Raw genomic sequence first — 19,116 nt, 5'->3', positions numbered from 1 at the left:
TAGGAACGAAGCAAGTTACCAGGGGAGGATTGAGCCCAGCCTGATCAGTAATCACATGCTGTACAAGTGTGAATACTATAACGTGCACTTCTTGATTCAAATACCTAAGAAAAGATGATTTGTAATGAAACAAGTTTTGTCTGAGAAAAACCAAGTGCTGTGACTGATGTGTGGATTTTGTAATTTTCTCCAAACTGTCCAGCTAACAAGGAAAATAACAGATTTTTCTACCACTGATCAGAAATATGGTGGAATTTTGAAAAAAAAATGTAATGTTTAGGGATTTATTTATTATTCTGTGGACATATGTTTGGAGGACAGCATATGGAAATCAAACTATTGTTCATAAAGAGCACCAGCCAAAAAGACATTTTTGAATTCATAACAGAACTTCACAGTTTGAAAAGAATGCTATGCATTATGTATTGATAACAACACTACACAGACAAAGGAACACAATTTAATAATACAGAATTGTGCTCATGAGATTTCCTTTTTTTTTGTTAATTGGTTACTTTAGCTGACATTGTCTGCAAGCATAATGGACACCATTCTTCCTAATAGTTCCATGTTGCCAGATGATGTCTACAGACATAATGTAGTCCATTTTAATTATTTCATTTTGCTTACATCTTTCAGCATAATGCATTTTCCAAGCAAGCTAGCATTTTTCTTGATTATCTGTGTTGTGTTATGGTTTCTAAATTAATTAGGTCTCCTTCTTTCCTGGAAGTTAAAAGTTTCTTCCTTCCATTTATCTACCAGGTATGATTATGTTGAAGTGATTGATGGAGATAATGCTGAAGGACGCTTATGGGGAAAGTACTGTGGAAAAATTGCTCCCCCTCCTTTAGTGTCTTCGGGACCGTATCTTTTTATTAAATTTGTTTCCGACTATGAGACACATGGAGCAGGATTTTCTATCCGTTACGAAGTTTTCAAAAGAGGTGAGAAACAATTCATTGTTACATAGCTCATAACTTGTGATTTTTGCTTGCTTCAAAAATTTCACCACAATTCTTTGGAATGGGGGGAACACATGAAAATTCTTGAAAGAGAAAATTGTATTACCCTAGTCATTCCAAGGTGGGGCATGTATTCAATGGGTGTAGGTCATTATGAATCCAGTGGGTCAGCTGCATCTGAGAATTGACTCCTCTGGGTGTAATATGATAGTCTTCATCAGCTGTTCATTTCAACCATCTTAAAACCATTAGCTTTCTTCCTTTGTCGTGGTTTTTTTTTTTTTTTTGGCGGGGGGGAGAATTACTGTATGATTTACAATGTTACTGCCTTAGCAGCACTGTAACCTCCTGAGTCCCTGACTTATTTTGGTTAGTGTTTTGCTCTGCATTCCCAAGAGATGCCTGTGGTCTCAGAAAGGACTAGAGTACACATGGGCAGCAGATGATGTTGCTATTGCTTTCACAAATCATGTTTGGGAGGTAAAGGAGAGGAGAAGCTCACAATGAACGTTCACAGACATGTCCTGCCTGATGCTTGTGCCAGGAGTTTGGTGCTGGTGAGCACAGACAGCTGTATGGGGCACAGAAAGCCCAGAGAAACAAAGAGTCTAGGATTAACCAGACCTGTAGACAGTCCCTCTTTGATAATTCTCTTTCTGAGTCAATAACTAGAAGGGGAGTAAGATAATTTTTTTTGGCGTACACCTTCCCTATAGCTGGATGGAGAGAAATAATTCATATATTCCATGCCTGGAGAATACAGGACTGAAATACATAATATATAAAAAGACAATAAGCTTAACTTCACAGAAAAAGATACTGACTTCAACATCAATGTTTAGGGTCATACTCACAAAAGGAGCTCAAAACTCCCCATTTCCAACACACACCACTGCCAGACAGTGGCCGATTTTCAGAACCAGTTCCAAGTCCCTTTTACGCACCTAAACCAGAGCCAGATTTTCAGCTGTGTTCAGCACACACACTTGGTGGCAGCTGTACTGTTAATGAGGAGAAGCACAGTAGTGAAGTCTCTTTTATATTGCATGCTATTGCTGCTCTGCACAGTGCTAATTGGGGCCACAGACCTCTTGCTCACCATCTTCCCTGTCTGTAAATCCACTCTTGGCTCCCAGAAATTCTTTTGGTGACCTTTAGGGTCACATTTTTGGAAAGAACTCAGCATCCAAATGACACCAAGATTTCCTGAAAAAATATCTCTATTTATTTTGGTGTCTTTAGGAGGCTAAACTCTTCAAACTGTGTCCTGAAGTTTCTCAGTGCTTATATATACAGTACCATCTTTCGTAAAGAACAAGGCTGAAACACAAGAAGAAATGAAAGAATGACCTGTAAAACAATCTATTTTAGCAACTGAGCATTTTCAAGAAAAAAACTTTTATTTATTTCCTAATAAGGTTGTGGCAACTCAGAGCTCTGACAGGAACGTTGTGTTTATTTCCTTGTGTGGTCATTTACATCTCTCAATGATATACATTAACCATATTAAGATGGCATTATGAATGTGATTTTACACACACAGAAGTCAAGACACACAAAATTATGGCTCCCAGAGCAACTTTAACTCTAGTTCATTCCACATAAACTGTATATTAAGGCACAAAAGTTATCACCAGGTACAGTGTTAGGAAATGCTGTGTGCATGCAAAGGATACAAGTTATAGTTGCTGTGGGAACACAGCCCTTTTTAACTTTTGAGTTAATGCATATATGTTATTCCAAATTTACATTTTAATGTCTGTACCAAATAAAGCTGACCAGTTCACCCTGTTACGCAGATGAAGCTCAGCTGCTCACACCAGACTAATATGCTTCATTTTAGCGTATTCACAACTTAGCTCATGATTTCCCAGGTATGAGAAGTATTAAGATGATCCCAAGCCCAAGATCCTGTCGTGCTGAACTGAAGGCTGAGCTGCATTCCAACACACAGTATATTTTTGGCCATTATTCCTGTGAAAACATCCTTAGTTTTTTAAAAGAAAAACTCTATTACACTACCCGTGTCCTAAGCTGAATTCTAAACCTGATGCTTAAAATGCTGTACTCAATGGAAATTGTAAGGAGACCAGCACATGTAATAACTGTGATAAATGAAGCATGGGGTTTGAGAGTAGGAGCTGCCTTTACTTCTCATCCAGCTCCTTAGCCAGAAAGACTCTGAAGAAGTTGAGTTCCAGATTAAAACATGAAATACCTATCGCCCAGCATTTAGCCCACCTGAAATGTTCATCACTTTGGCATCAGCAGCTGGCCTATTTTAATATGGATGAGTGGCCCATCATTCACTAGAAGAGGATCTCCACGGTTCACATTCAACATTCCTAACTTTGGTTGACTAAATTTGTGGTGTAAACTGAAAGAAAGACAGTGTCAACCAAGAAAGCAAATGATTTTCTGGCTCAGTGACAGCTACAGAGAGCAAATGAAATTATCACCAATGTCAACTCTTTCTCTTTCTTTACTCTCTCTGTTGCCTCCTCTCTCTTTCCTTCAACTCATATCTCTTCACATGTAGATATGAGATGCATACATGTAATTCTCCACCTCTGAAGTGTCTATTCTGTCAGGTATCTCCTAAAACCTTTTCTGCCAGTTTTCCGTGAAGATCACCCCATGGAGTTCCTCATAGCCTCAGGTGTTGATTTAATTCCTGGAACTTCTTCACAGTGTCAATAAAGGGTCAAAATCTGCGGAGGGCATTTTAGTGAGGCAGCTTTTCTGAAAACAGTTTTTGTTTCTTGCACCAGATTGACTTAAACATGTTTAAAATAAAGCAAGCTGGTATTGAGATACCATGTGTGTGTAAGGAGCCTGATGATTGTGCACTCACCGAGCCAGGATCTGGCTGTATTTAATAAAGCAATAATGATCCTGGCTTACATTTTATATTGCATCTTTTATTGGATTCCAAGAGAAGTACAGAGCACTTTATGCTATGAATGGCATAGCAAAGCTATTTTATCCTGGAACAGCAGCTACTGGTGGGAGTGAGGAGCAACAATCAGAATATAACCCTCCCATACATGACAAGGAGACAAAGGAATGACAGGGAGAGAAAAGAAATATCCGACTCACGCGTAAGGGGGCAATTTAATTATAGGCAAGATGTAATTTCCCAAATTGGAATGGGTCAGGTTACGTGAGCGTTAATATCTCCATCTTCCAAAATATGCCATGAAGTGTTCTGAACGTTGAGGTGATAGCTCAAGCATTTCCTATCAGTGTCTGTTGAAGGACAAAACTACCTGAACAGACTAAATTCATTCTGACCTGTCTCTTGCATGCTGAATTTAGCTGGGAGGTGGCCAGATCTGTGGGGGGTAGTATGTTTGGCACGTTCACAAGGAAAACATTTTCTATGGTGAAATAAGAGTATTCATATATGCAACAAGCCAGACTGTTTTCATTCAATGATCTGTGTTAAGCATTGGAAATCCTCTAAGGCTTCTGACTACAGTCTCTAAGGATGCTGGGCATCCTCATCCAAATTGAAACCTTGCACATGCTCGTCCTCCAGCACAGACCTGCCTGTTGCAAACAAACTCTGTTGCCTGTGTCTTTCCTCTACTCCATGTCCGCAGACCTTCATCTGAGTCATCCTACTCAAACTCCCCAGGTCAGCTGCTATCCACCAATGCCCCAAATCCCATAAATCACTTTCCATTAAAGTTCGAGTGTCAAAAGTCAGAGAGGTACCTATACTGACCTTCTGGGAGGATGTGTGGGCAATGCCTGCAGCTGACTTCTGAGCATACCTGCAGATGTGGGATCCACAGAAGGGATTCCTGAGGGACCTAAATAAAGGAGAAACACAACCTGTCAACAAGAGAGGGACTCCAGTTTTAGTCACCTGTATCTACAAAGGCAAATCTGGTGATCTGGCCTTTTATACTCTTGCATCTTTACTGCCACTTTCCTGCTCCACCAGAAGTGCTGTTTGGAGCATCCCATTATGCCACAGTGGGGACATGGAGGAAAGCTGGTGTGTCAACATTGACATTAGGTAACTTCTAGCAACACTGCCTGTAATCACACAGTTTATCATGCCTGCACTAACAGCAACATTTCACTGGTGCACCTGTGTCAACACCACTCAGAATGAGTCACTCACCCTTGGTACATGTACGAATTACCTTTCACATTTAGTTTGTCAAGGAGGCATAGGTCACATCTGGCAGAGTTACTGAGTCAGTGCTCCAGGAATCTGAAACCACTACTCCCTCTACTGAATTCACTCACCCGCTTTCGTAAAAAATTCTATTTCGCCAATAAAAGCCTGTCAGCCGTAAGATTTAAGGATTTGAGTTTGAAGGGGCTATAATTATTTCTCTAGGGCTCTGTCGAGATTTCTGCAGCTTACACTTTCATTGTTCCCACATGACTTTGTATTTGTCATAATTTTTTCTAGAGCTGGTACAAGTCTTCATATTGTTCCATACAAATTGAAAATTGGAGATCAGACAGTATATGCGAATTGCGCTTTAAAACCTGACTATCAATAATAGGAACAAGCTGGCTGAATGATTAATGCAGTGATTAAAATGAGGTGTTTCATTGAAAAGCCACCTTTGCTGCTGGAGAGACAATACGACATAATTTGTTTTCCAGCTAACTACTTTGCTTAGCAGCGTAGTGTTAACACAGGTGATTTTTCTCTTTCTTTTACAGGACCTGAATGTTCTAGAAACTTTACTTCGTCAAGTGGAGTGATAAAGTCTCCTGGATTCCCTGAAAAATATCCCAATAGCCTTGAATGCACTTACATTATCTTTGCACCAAAGATGTCAGAGATTATACTGGAATTCGAAAGCTTTGAGCTAGAACCTGATTCAAATACTCCAGGGGGAGTGTTCTGTCGCTATGACCGATTGGAAATCTGGGATGGATTCCCTGATGGTAAGAGAAAAATGGACTGTGATATGCATAACCATTACTCTGTAGCGGGCTGCAGAAGGCATATTCTCATTTTTTTATATAATAGAGAGATCCTTGCTTGATTTATGTGAAATGAGTTGAATTAAAGAGAAATGGGGAAAATTTTCTGTAAATTCATTCAGTAAAACCTATCACAGTGCGAATGATTTTTTTTTATGAAATACATTTAGTTTTGAACAGTTGGCATGTCAGAAACCTCTGTTTTTAAAGGGAATATGTGATGGACCTCCTACACTAAAATAAATTAAGTATTAAGCCTTATAATGGGTCTCCATACATTCACAGCTAATACATGAATATTGTCCAGAAATTTCCAACCACTTGCACGAACTGGACTACAGGTACTAACCCCTCAGCTTGTGGAGGAACTGTGTTACAGACCAGCTGTCAAAGCAAAGAATTTCATTGCCAGAGAAAATATGGTGTCCATACAATTGAAATCATAGTGACTAAATGATTACCCAGGTCAGTAAACAGTCATTGAGTTATTCATTCAGGTGGCTTCAGTGATCGGGCACTGCAGGGTTCCTCCGTTATAGTGCTCTCTCTTCCAGCAGTATAAGCAAATCCAAAAGTTTTATCTTAATGTGTTAATTTTTAATCTCTGATTAGCTGGGCACATGTGTCAGGGTGAGTGTGTTGGGTACCCTTCTGGAACTTATTCTCAGTAATTTTCCGCTTGGTTGTCGACCACACTTGACCTTGTGCAAATTCACTAAGTGCATAGCTAGATATTAGCTAAGCCTACAGAGGCAGTGAGCCCTCATTTTACCCTCCACTCAATCTCATATCCCTATTTTACACTGAGACTGATGAACTAAATAGCTGCATAATTGGTCTATCTTTTTCATATACGGCATTGGGTCCGCGAGGTCCAAGTCCCCTCTGGGTAAGGCAGCCATGTACTAGTTCTCCAAGGACCCCAGCTCAATAGGCTGCAGCTCCAGCCTAAAAGGGACTGTTCAAGCTGAATGCCTAACCTTTAGGGTGCCCAGATGCCTATACAAACTGTGCAAACTGCTATGTAAACTGGTTGTGATGGCTTTTTCACTGTTTCTGTGCACGGCATAAACTGATAAAGAGAAGCATCTTGAAGCTGTCCTTTTTCTTCTTAATTTTGTAACTTGTAGAAAGATTCAACAACTGAAGATTTATATTGTTTGTGTTGGGCACTAATTACAGCTATTTCAGTTTTCCACTGGTGTGATAATCCATATTAATAGATATTTTCTTTGCTTTTATGAACAGCAGTGGCAGTTTCTACAAACTGCTAATCCTACGTTAGTATTTCATTTAAATGAAGACATCTAACTTAAGGAACATATTTTAGTAACACATTTAAACTTGCCTGTTTTCCTAGATGAGTCCCAAATATAATTCTAATTAAAGCTTTTATTGATGCTGCAGTAAATAGGTATGTGCCTTTTAACGTATATTTGATTTTCCTTTTTGTTTTATGCTTAATGGGTTTATCATGGCTCTTTTTAATACACTGTAATAAATAGTGAAGAAAGAGCCATAACAGTAGCTGAAAGACTATTTAATGCCTCGGTTAGGAAAACAGTATTGTAACACTACAATAATGGTGTCTGGAACATTTAATAATAGGTTTATTTGTATATAGACCAAATCTGTCCAAGCTGAATTCCTGTAGAACTTTCATTTAAACTGACATGTGAAAAGATCATCCAATCAATCAATTTATGTGTAATATTACCAAAAAGAAATGCATTATTGTTAGTGTCAGAGGGTTTCAAAGCGCTAATTTCCTGGTTCAAGAAAGTGACTGAGCCATACTGAAGAGCAATTAACAACAGGCATTATCAGCCTTCCAATTCCCTCACAAACGGTCTAAACCCAAAATGATCCTGACATCCAATAAGGGTGTTTACGTGTTTGTAAATATTTAACAGAATTTGTAGACTAGAAAGAAATGTTTTCTTAGATACAAACTGTTGGAAGTTGCAGTGGTTGTAGGAAAATGTTTGCTGCACCATTTCACCATAGGACAATCCTTAGCCAGCAGTCAGTCTCTCTTGTTTAAGGTAACACTACAAAGGCAGAGAGGATGCGATTGCTTCTCTATAAATGAATCATAGGATGAATCCCTTGGAGGGAGAAGAACTATTTCAACCAAAAAGCAAAGCTGACACAGTAAACCACTGGTAGGACCTGACCATAAACTGAAGATAGAAATTAAAAGTTTCTAGATATCAAAAAGAGAGTACCCAGATAATTGGCGGGGGATGGGGGGAGGAGGAGAAAGGAAGGCAAAATAAATCTAATTTGCATCCACATGGAAGTAGTAAATTTCTGAAAAATATTAGACAGTATGGTTGCCTTTGATGAAGGGAGGTTCACCAAGGGTGAGTTTTTCAGCCATTTGTCCATTTCCCTTTAGTCCCTGAAAAAATATTCTGAAGCTACTTCTACACTATTAGCTAAAACAGAGCCAAGGCATGGTTGTGTGTACTTCTTAATTGATGGCATACTCCCTTGCACAATTTTAGCCCACATCAGTTTGCACTTTCCCAAGCAATTTGTAAGCATGGTTTGGAGGACAGCAAAAGCCAGGGGTCATTCCTGACATGCACGTTGGGCACAGCTATCCTGGTTCAAAAGGAAGAGCTCTATGGCAGTGAGCTGTGTCACACTGTTAGCCTGGTCCCAGGAACAGTCCCTGGCCACTGGCTGCAGGTCCAGAGGGTGGTCGCTGGCCTGCTCTATTTAGTGATATAGGCAGAGCCGTAAAAGAAGGAAGCTATTTTGCTTTGTTATACAGCATTGCCCTGTTGTGTTAGAGGTAAAGTCACCATTGCATCACACTGATATAAACATGAAGTAGAAGGACTTTTTAAACATTTGGAAAAAAACTGTATCCTTCAGTTCAAATCCCCTGCTCAGCAACACAGCTGTGGTTTGCTGGGGTGGTGGCAGTATTTTAATAGGACACAGAGAGCAGTTTGATGGAAAATACTTGTGGCCACAGCCAGAGCAGAATTAGGTGGACAGTGCCCTGAACATGCTGCTGTCACCCAACTCTGGAAACCAGGCATCAATCTTTGAGGCAGGCACTGTTGACCCCTCTATTCTCAGCAGAGAACAGCACCCCACTCTGACCCATCTCAGACATCTACTTTATGACCTCTAGAGGTTCTTATGTCATTGACTGTTCTGGGAGCTGTGGATCACCAACTCAGATGTAAACTTTAGATATCTAAGTTAGAGCAGATGAAACCTAACGTAAGTGGAAAATGTGAGATTTGATCAGCTACAGTCACTAGAGATTGGCAGGAAATGAATTTGCTGGTTTCTACAGTTGTGATTTTTTTTTTTGTTCCTGCCCCAAAAAAAAAAAAAAAAAAAAAAAAAAAGAGAGAAATCTTCCATTAAACAAATTTTCACAATAATGTTTAAAAGGATGTGTCAAAATCAGTATGCTTCCATCTACATTTTGCTTCTATGTAATTGCCGTTTTTCTGATGGAAAACAATTTTTTGTTACATAATTTGCCAGCAACTATAGCAGTCATTCACAAAGACATTAATCCTGAAATGCTCTGTCACAATCATGGAGCCCTCAGCCTACCTAGTTGTCCTTTTAGTGGATTGAATCTGGCAAGTGCTGAGTACTTGCATCTTGATTCTGCAAAACGTGCTTATCTTTGAAGCATGTAAGCAGTTAGATTGACTGCAAAAGGAATTCACTGAGGACACTTACGGGTCTGAAGTTAAACACTGGTGTAAGTGTTTTGCTGCTTCAGGAGGGGAATGGCAGGCATTCAGGAGTGCCTCAAACCTGGCATTTTGTTTCTGCGTAACTGCATGCCAAGGGCACCCTCCCTTTGGTCTCTTCTTTAAAACAAAGCACTAAGTGAAACAAACCCTATTGGAGAATATTTGGGAAATACAGGTGCAGGTTGCAAATATTGTGCAGGACTATGGTTTGAAGATTACAGGTGGAATTAGAACAGTAAAGTGAGCAGATCACAGAACAGAAATATGTGATTTTGCATGAATAAAGTAGACACAAAAAAATATCTTTGCCCAAGGCACCAGCCTCAGCTGAGAACAGTCCACCAATGACTTTGAAGAAAAATAGCCCACTAAAAACAAAGACTATCTTAAGTGATGAATTGCACATATTCATGCTTCTCTTTGAAGCTCTGTAGACTGTCTCCTAGGGGCTCAAAAGTAATTTAAAGAAGTTTACATATGGTTTGAGAACCACAGGCTAAGCATTGCTGCTTCGGTCAGTACCACAAGAGCTTCCACTGAATTACAGAGCAAAACAGAACACTTTAGTCATTAACATCAGTGCAAATGAAAATTGCTATTAATCTAAGTGTGTTTCTCCTCTGTTGTACTTGCTTTCTGCACTCTTGTGAGAAGACATAAAGGTATGAGTATACATAAGTTCAGTGTAGATGACTACATACTATGAAACTACTGTCCACAGCACACCAGCATACTTTTAAAGACCAGCTTTGAAATTCAGTAAAGTCACTAGCTATCATAACATTTCTTTTAATATTTTAGAAGTCTGAGGTACCATTTTTCCTTGCTTGTGCTTTGTTTGGGGTTTTTTAAGTGAATTCCAAAAGCTAAGATTTTAACTGGATGGGCAGATGTGTATTTCAGTAGGTCTCAAAATATCCTGATACAGATACTCTTTGTCCAGAAGGGCAAACAGTAGAAAAGAAAAGAAGAATTAGTAAGGAAAAGGTTTCTGTTTAGTCTTAAACCACAAGCCATATTCTATATGTTCCACACTCAGATCTGTAAACCTTCAAACAGATGATTAAGAATAATCAAGGATCTATTCAAGTTCTAGAATTAGACTCTACATTTGGGGAAAAGCTTGCAAAACAGGTTTCTTGGTTGCCCCTTCATCTTCTGACTTGAAAGTTACGCAGTTTTCCACTATATCATACCGTGCCAGTGGAAAGAGGAGCAAGGGCCCCGGAAATAGCTACAGCATGGGCAGTCAAATGAAGTAGCTGGCTCACCAAAATGACTTTGTTCAGCAGGTAATGTAGAAGTGTCCTTGAGTGAGGACATTTCCAAGTGACTTGTATTTGGAGTAGGTCTTCCTGGGGGATGCTGACAAAATGACATTAATAGTCTACAGGTAGAGGCAGCAAAGAGCTTTCTGGGCCTAATGGCTTTTCAGTACCTGCTGCCCTAAAATTCCCTTTTGGAGCTGTGTAAGGTCTATTATGAAAGCCCATCTCAGTTTGTAAGGGAGGGTCAGGAATATGGTAAAAAAAAAAATCATCCCTTGAACGATTGCTCAGATGTTGTTCCCCACAGAGCATTTATTTGATGTGGTGATACCTGAAACATTTGATAATTTATTATCATTCAAAAGTTTTCAAGACTTGAATGGAAAAAAAGAACTTTGTTTTAGCTATTTATGTAAGAAGAATAAGATTCTCTATTTCATCCAGTTCTGCTCAGATCAATACCATATTAGCTCAGTAGGCTAAGGTTTACATGATGTACAAAAGAATTCAATATCTCTTTGTGTCATATTCTGCAAGTTTTTGGCTCTTGCATCTACATAGCTAGCAAAGGGAATAGTACTGTGATAGCAGGGACAATCTGTAGAAGACTGAAATGCAGAATCAGTAAATGTGTCTTAAAAATTATAAACCAGTGAGTCATGGGGAATCTTAAAGCCTGTCTGCTTGAAACAAAGTTCTGCTCTGTTTGTCATTTCAAAGAGGCTTCTCTGCAGGAAATGGGAGGAGGGAGTCTCGGAGTGCCATAACATGGTGGCTTTATCCTCCTTATTTTCTTACAGTTCAGAGCAACATCGGTAGCTATAATGTTGAAAGCCATCACAGGAAAGAGCAGGATCAGAGCTGTTTGCACATAGAAAACACAAAAGAAAATAAAGTTTTAAAAAAAATCCACAACAAAAAACAGCCTGCAGCAATTGGAGTGGGGGCATTATTTTGTATTTTAAAAAGCCACTAATGGGAACAGTCTAAAGCAACTTTTGCAATCCAGATAATAAAACTGTAAAGCTTTAATGATTTCTAGGATGAGGAAGAATTCAACTCATATCTTCTACAGGGTGTTTCATTCTGTCAATACTACATTGAACAACCCTGGTGGCAAAGGGGTAAACTGGCAGGTATTTTAAATGCCGTGGGATTGCCAAGGCAACTGAAGATTGACTACGGCCAGAGTACAGATAGAAAAGCACATGCTGGCAGCAAGAGCTATAACATCTGAGCTCCCTCTTTCTGGCAACTCTAGGGCCTTACAGAAATGTGTAGCTTACATAATAAAGTTATTCCAAGCTGGAACTGTTTTACTTGTTGGAAAATGCCAATAAATGACTACAAAATTATGTTAGCTGAGGATTTTATTTGAACTGTGAATAATTAGGATATATAAACATTTTATATTTTAAACTGAAAGTGAAATGGACCTCCTAGAGAAATGACAAGGTGTTAATTTAAGCCTGGAAAGCCAGTGGTGTAAGCGTTAGAATGATGTCTTATGATTATTTTCATGATCGACTCCATGGATGGGTTCTAGCATTATCTTTTCTTATTGTTTGTAAGCACAGATGTACCACCATTCAACAGCCTAGGGACCTATCTGTAGGGAATGCTCAAATGCTAGAAGGCCACATGTGTTGGTTGTGAATTGAGTAGCTTAATTAAAGAAAAAGATTATCTCACTGCACAGGAAATCCAGAAGAATATTAGAAACTGGTTTATACTTTATTAACACTGAGACAGAGCATGTATGTGTGTATGTGTGTGTGTTCTGTGACACAGAGATATACTTAAGAAGTCTTTGCTCTTTTGAAGGGATTCAGATTTTCCTCTTGAATTGTTTTACAGTATTCTTTAACATTGAGCACATAGGCAAAAGTTCTATGAGGGTGCAATGAAAGCCTAAACAGGAGGGCATAAAGAGTCGTTGGCCACAGCCTCAATATGAGTGCAAAAATGTTCTTCTAAGTTAGCTATAACATCAACAGATTATCTGCAGTATTGAGCATAAAACCTGGAAGGTGCTGTTTGAACTCCTATTCCCAGAGCATCTTGTAGACTCGGTGGGCAAATCAGGACATTCAGACTCCTTGTCATAAATAGGTGCTTAAGTCACACTTTGGAAAATACTTTTAGTGTGTTGTACATGTAATTTTGTGCATCGTTGCCTTCTTTGCACATTTTAAAGGACATTTTTTGGAATCCTGGTTCTTTACGTTTTCAGAGGTTTATGGAGTGCTATCTGGAACATTTTAGAAGTAAGATTACTAGGGTAGGATAAGCAATTTATTGTTCACCACTAAGTTATTGATGAGATTGTGATTTTGAACTGTTGTAGAGGTTCAGTATTCACTACTGAGGGACTGTCTTTAGTAGGCTATTGTAGTGGCATCTATTATTGTAGTAGAACTGGTAGTTTACTATTACATCCTGTCTCTTTGCAGTTGGCCCACACATAGGGCGTTACTGTGGGCAGAACAACCCAGGACGTGTCCGGTCTTCAACAGGAATTCTTTCAATGGTATTTTATACCGACAGTGCAATAGCAAAAGAAGGATTCTCAGCAAACTACAGCGTGTCGCAGAGCAGTGTATCAGAAGGTCAGTATTTATCTATGCCACAGAGCTTCTTGGAAAATATTCTTTGTTATGTCTTCTTGCACACCAGGTGTTGCATGAAACTTTAAAGAAACTTTGAATGAATAAGATGGTGGGGACGGGTTGGTTCTGTTTTTCTTTTTTTTTTTCTTTTTTTTTTTCTTTTTTTCTTTTTTTTTTTTTTTATAAGGAACAGCTGCCCTTTGAAAAGCCGTGCAAGAAGCAGAATTCTCCTTACAGTTTTATTCCGCAGTATTGCCAGGAAGTTGGGATAATTATTGTGAAAAACTGTGCTGACCAAGGAAATGCTGGAATGCAAAGCAGTTGAACACTTGCGTTAAAACAATGAAACATGCACAATGAATGCACTATCCAAAGCCTTCTTTTATTACATGGAATAAGCTTTGATGATCGATTTCTTGAATAAAAAGAACACTTTTAATATATGTGCTCTTGTTAAACCATTTCATAAGCTATCTAAGCTTTGTTCTCTATCTCATATTTTTTTCCCAGTTGCCTCATTTTCATGCTTACTCTTTGGACAGAGAATGAAATGAAGTGAGGGAGACACAGGAAAATAATGAGCTGTGTTACACCATGTCCTTGAAGATTTCCTTGCTTTGCTCCATGATAAAACACACACTTAAAATGAAACTCTTTATCCTTTCTGCAACTTACTGAGTTTTGAGCAGATTCACCCAGATCTGATGTACTTATTTAAGTCAAAGAAGGAACAAAAGAAAAATAAGTAAACTGAAATGATCGCTGTTACTCCCCACCTCCCCTCTGCCCGTTGCCTCATTAATAGCTTTCTTGTACGTGCATAGCCAGGAAGAGGGAACGGGACATAGCCTCTGTGGATGCGAAGCATCCTCCTCCATCTCTCTCAGATTGTATCTCCAGCTAGTTTGGTTTCTCCTTCTGTAGGTGCTCCTCCTACCTCTTCATTAGCTAGCACAGGCGACTTAGGTACCTGTGTCCGTCTCCAGAGTCATTCTCCCTGGGCTGTAGAGGCATCATCACACTGGAGTCAGAATTAATGGTATATGCTATGCTGGGATGCCTTCAGCTCTTAAACACAGACACCAGAACAGAAGTTAGTGTGTGTGAAAACCCTTTTGGATGAGAAGAGGAAACATTTTCTATGATGCAGGCTTAGACGAAGGAGTGATTCCTCTCACTTAATTTCAGCCACCATTGCTCTTTGAGTTGTCAATACAGAGAGGGTCACCTCCAGAGGACAACTCAGCCTACTTGTCTCGGACATGTGAGATGTCCCCAGGAGATACTTGTCCCTCTCAGTAGACTACAGGGAAAGCCCACAAGTCTAGATCAAACTAGACACCTACTTTTTAGTTATTTTAATATGACTCCCACCTACCATGTCTTGCGTTCTTTGTAGTGGCTTATGGCTCTCCTGATTCCAACCAGAAGTTAATTTACTTTGGGCCTTACGCTAACGGAGTTCAGCTTCAGTACTTCACCCAAGGCCCCTAATACACTGAAGTAGCACAGAAATGAAGGAAAGGGTGGTACGCCATGGGAAGTGCAGTTTGGCAACAAGTTTGATAATTCAATTATGGGGCACCGTAACTACAACAACTATAAGATACCTTGATAGCATTTCTGAATAGAAGGTTTTGGATCTCAGATAAAAGATTTAACCTTTTTTTCAGAATATTTTAAATTTTATTCAAAAACAGATCTTTGCTTATTAAGAGCTCATTTTCCCAAAACTCATGGATTTTGAAACCTTTAGCTCAGCACCCACCCTTCTGTTAGAGATAAGCCAGCTCCGGAGAAGGTGTGATAAAAAGGAGCGTGTACCCAAATGTCAGAGCCTTGACTTCACACGCTGGTATTTTACCTTAAACTGCTAACGAAGGAATTGATTATATTTATATTTATATACTATGAAGTCCCTGAACAGCAGCGTAAGCACATGTAGTTTTCTCCTGCCCTTGCAATGGGGTTGGTAAAGTTCTGACAGGGGGGTGCATGAGCAGCTGGGTGTGAGGATCTGTCTAAAGCCACCAGCCTCTCTTGCTTCAGTAGGGGTTGGATCCTTTATTTTTGAACTCAGTATAGTGACTAGGGTGTCAATTGATTCTAAATTATCTAGGTAATTTTTGTGTCAACAAAAAGAGATTGGATGGAGATGATCAACTCATTTAAAATACAGCACATTACAGAAAAGGTGGTAATTCCCTTAGGTCAATAATCTTCTGACTTGGATTTAAATTTTGTTGATCTGTTTCATTCCAGGATCCAAAGAGAATGGCTAGAATTTTAATAATGTTTTTAGAACATTTTATACTTTTTGTACTGGAGTAAACAGTTTTAAAATAAAATTATTTTATACAGTCATCTGATTTGCCTTTCCTGGCTTTGTGCATAATTATGAGTTGAACATACGTTGGTTTATATGAGGAATCTACAGAAGTGCCTGTGCTACCCTAGAAAAGAGAATTCTATTGTCCTATATTGAAATGGCTACAATACTGGGCTAAAAATATTTGTATAGCATTATTATTGCAGGAATTGCCATGGCAACTTGAATGACAATATTAAGAATGACACCATAAGCCCAATACTGCCTCACTTAAAGTTGCTAAAGAATTCAAAGTCACATAAAAATAAGTTCTTTAGATATTCATATTCAAAGCAGGAAAACATTCTCATTGTTCAAAGTCTAAATCAAAAAGCTGACCATAATAATGATGGTAATTTATTTTTCTTCAGATTTCCAGTGCATGGAACCACTAGGTATGGAGTCAGGAGAAATTCACTCTGATCAAATCACTGTCTCCTCCCAGTACAGCACTATGTGGTCTTCGGAAAGGTCCCGGCTAAATTACCCTGAGAATGGATGGACCCCAGGGGAAGATTCTATCAGAGAATGGATACAGGTAAAAAGATAACATTTTAAAGATATTATTAATAATACTCTGTAGAGTTTATTGAATGTGGAGAATGCAAAAGAAAGAACAAAAATAACACAGTAAAGTACTTCTACATAATCTAGGAATCATTGCAAGTGAATAGCTCACATTCCCTATTAGACACACAAAAACAGACTGACTCCCAAAGGTATAAAAAAAGAAAAGGTCAGGAAGATTAATTCTTCTGCTTCCCACATCTATTGTTTTTTCAGTCTTCTGGGCACAAATAACAGAGATTTTGGTTTAGTGGAAAAGTCAATATTAGTTTAACATGCACTTAAAGTGGAATGTCCCAGTAAACTGAGCATGTGCTATGTCTCTAGCTGATTACAGTTAAGCATTAATACAGCATGGTGTTTTCATGCACTCAGATTTCACCTCAGAAGACCTATGTCCCTTCTAGAATATGTTACACATGAAATAAGTTAAGTGGTCTTTGTCTAGTGGCTATTCTTCCACATCCTTAAACACAACATTCATTAGCAAGATTGGCTGTCTCAGCTTTGCTCTGCGAAACAGGAGAAATCACGCAAGCATTTGTCTCAATGAAGAGACTCCTTGAGTTTAGACAGTCTACTTGGGCTTGTTATTTGCTATTTATTATCAGGTCCATAGCTTAAGTGTGCATGGCTCCTGAACAGGTTAAAATTATTCATATGAATTACTGTATACAAATATCTTATACTAGCAGGCGAGTAATATCATTGGGTGAAAAAACCACTCGTTTGTCTTAATTGTAGGTTGACTTACACTTCTTAGTTGTAACCTAGATTCTATTTCTGTTGGCAAAAGCTACAAGAAGGGCTTGAGCATATTAGATCAATATTACTAATATTGAAAACTTGTTCATATATTTGAAACATTCCTCCTGCTTCTGTTGTTTTCTATAGGAAATTACTAACTGACATATAAAAACAATGCCTTATTAGCCGTCCATACAAATATTCACATCGGTGCTTCCTGTGAGGTTTGCTGTCTGCAAGAAACCTTAAAAACATGTTGAGTAGTAGTTAGTAAAGGGAAGAAAGAGGGGGAAATCTTTCATTTCTGATCCTTGGCACACAATGGGACTCTCAGGTGTCCTGCTTAGGGGCCCCTACACATCCTGAGCTCTTGGCAACTTGGTAATTGTGTATGATGGACCTAATCAGACTTCAGAGTAGAAAAAAATCTGTTGATCCTTTTTCTTTACTTAGCAGTAAATGTTAAAGTCTCCTCAGCCTTATCGAAGTGCAAGGCTTGTTATTAATCATTGCCACTTGCAATCCATGGAATGCATATGGAAAAAGGGTGGAATGCATCAGAATCAAATTCCATGTATTTCATCTGGTTGGAGGGCCACCACTTTTTCTTTATTTCCTTCTTTTCTGCTGTCACTTACACATTTATGACTGGATAATCAAAACAAGAGAGCTAGTCAAATCTCATTCATGTGTTCTGTGTGCTTATTAACTTTATTAAGTTATGATGACTACGTACATATATATATAGCTTAATCCTTTCACTTAGAACTAGATCTTTCTGAGAAAAAGTTTCAAAGGATTTTTTTTAACCATTAACTTTTTTAATAACAAATGCATAACAGAATCCAAGCTACTCTGGAGTTTATGCTTAAAACAGCTCAGGGTACCTCAGGCCTCCTGCCCATGAATTTCTCAGACTCCTTTGCCTTCCACCATAAACCAGGGTGCTCAGGGGCTGAAACAACCTCTGAGCATAATTTTTGGCAGCTTTATGCTGCCTACAGCTTCCACATCAGCCGAGAAGTTGGTGGTTATTTGTATGCCGTACTGCTCTGGCCACAGCTCTCACCTAGTTCACCCAGCCCCCAGTTTGGAAAAGGCAGCATGAACCATTTCCCTGAGCAGTCTAGCCCTAGGGCAGCGCCTCCACTGCCCAGGGCCCATGTGGAGGGACTGGCACCCCCAAGGCGGACTTCATGACAGAGCAACTAGGCTGTAGCAGGCTTCGATGCAGAGCTGGGTCTTGTTTACAGGACTGAGCCTACAAAGTCTTTCTTGAAAATTCGTTGCACTGAATAGGTGTGCTTAACACATGTTGCAGAACTGTTAATTGTTTCCACCACTCAACCTATGCAGCAGAAGCAACTGAGCTAGTTTGGAGATTGAGTAGGCCATCCTCTGGCTTTTCAAAAGGTACAAATCATCTTTGGTTCCATTTGTGTCAGGAGGATATTCTTATACTTACTTGCTGTGGTTTAATTCAATACTAACATAGCTAATTCAAACTTCCAAATGTGTTCTAAGTGCTTTCCTGTTAAACTAAATTGACAATCTTGAGGTGGGTGATAAGCCCTTCAGACCATCAGGTGCCACAATAACAGGGTCCTCGCACATGTGAACCGCCATCTTCTACAAAGGCTTGATGCCATTGGCAGTAAGCACGTTGAGAGTTTGTATCTGGATAAAATAGTGAAATCTCATGTTTCCTCTGTAGAAATATCCCCAGGACCAGATGTTCATCTCCATAAGAGCTTATAGACAAACAATCAAGGACACACAACTAATAAAAAACTCTGGGAAAAAAAATCATAATATTTTATAAAAGGAGGAAGACACTTGTGTATGAAGGACTGAGGTCACTTTGTTCTGTTTTGTTCTGTATGCCATTGTAAACTA

General features: G+C 39.1%; 1 protein-coding gene across 1 annotated transcript in view; it reads left to right on the top strand.

The window, feature by feature from the left end:
* Positions 1-19,116, top strand: part of NRP1 (neuropilin 1) — a 111,306-nt gene that overhangs the window by 45,318 nt on the left and 46,872 nt on the right. Inside the window, exons 3-6 of the mRNA XM_086467495.1 lie at positions 766-947; positions 5,658-5,885; positions 13,383-13,538; positions 16,278-16,444. Coding sequence (XP_086323621.1) covers positions 766-947; positions 5,658-5,885; positions 13,383-13,538; positions 16,278-16,444 — 733 coding nt within the window. The remainder of the gene's footprint in view (positions 1-765; positions 948-5,657; positions 5,886-13,382; positions 13,539-16,277; positions 16,445-19,116) is intronic.

This window comes from Leptosomus discolor, chromosome 6, assembly GCF_034619465.1.
Source record: "Leptosomus discolor isolate bLepDis1 chromosome 6, bLepDis1.hap2, whole genome shotgun sequence".
In the NCBI taxonomy this organism is placed as follows: Eukaryota; Metazoa; Chordata; class Aves; order Leptosomiformes; family Leptosomidae; genus Leptosomus; species Leptosomus discolor.
Note: the sequence above shows the minus strand (reverse complement) of the source record. Positions and strands in the feature narration are given on the sequence as shown.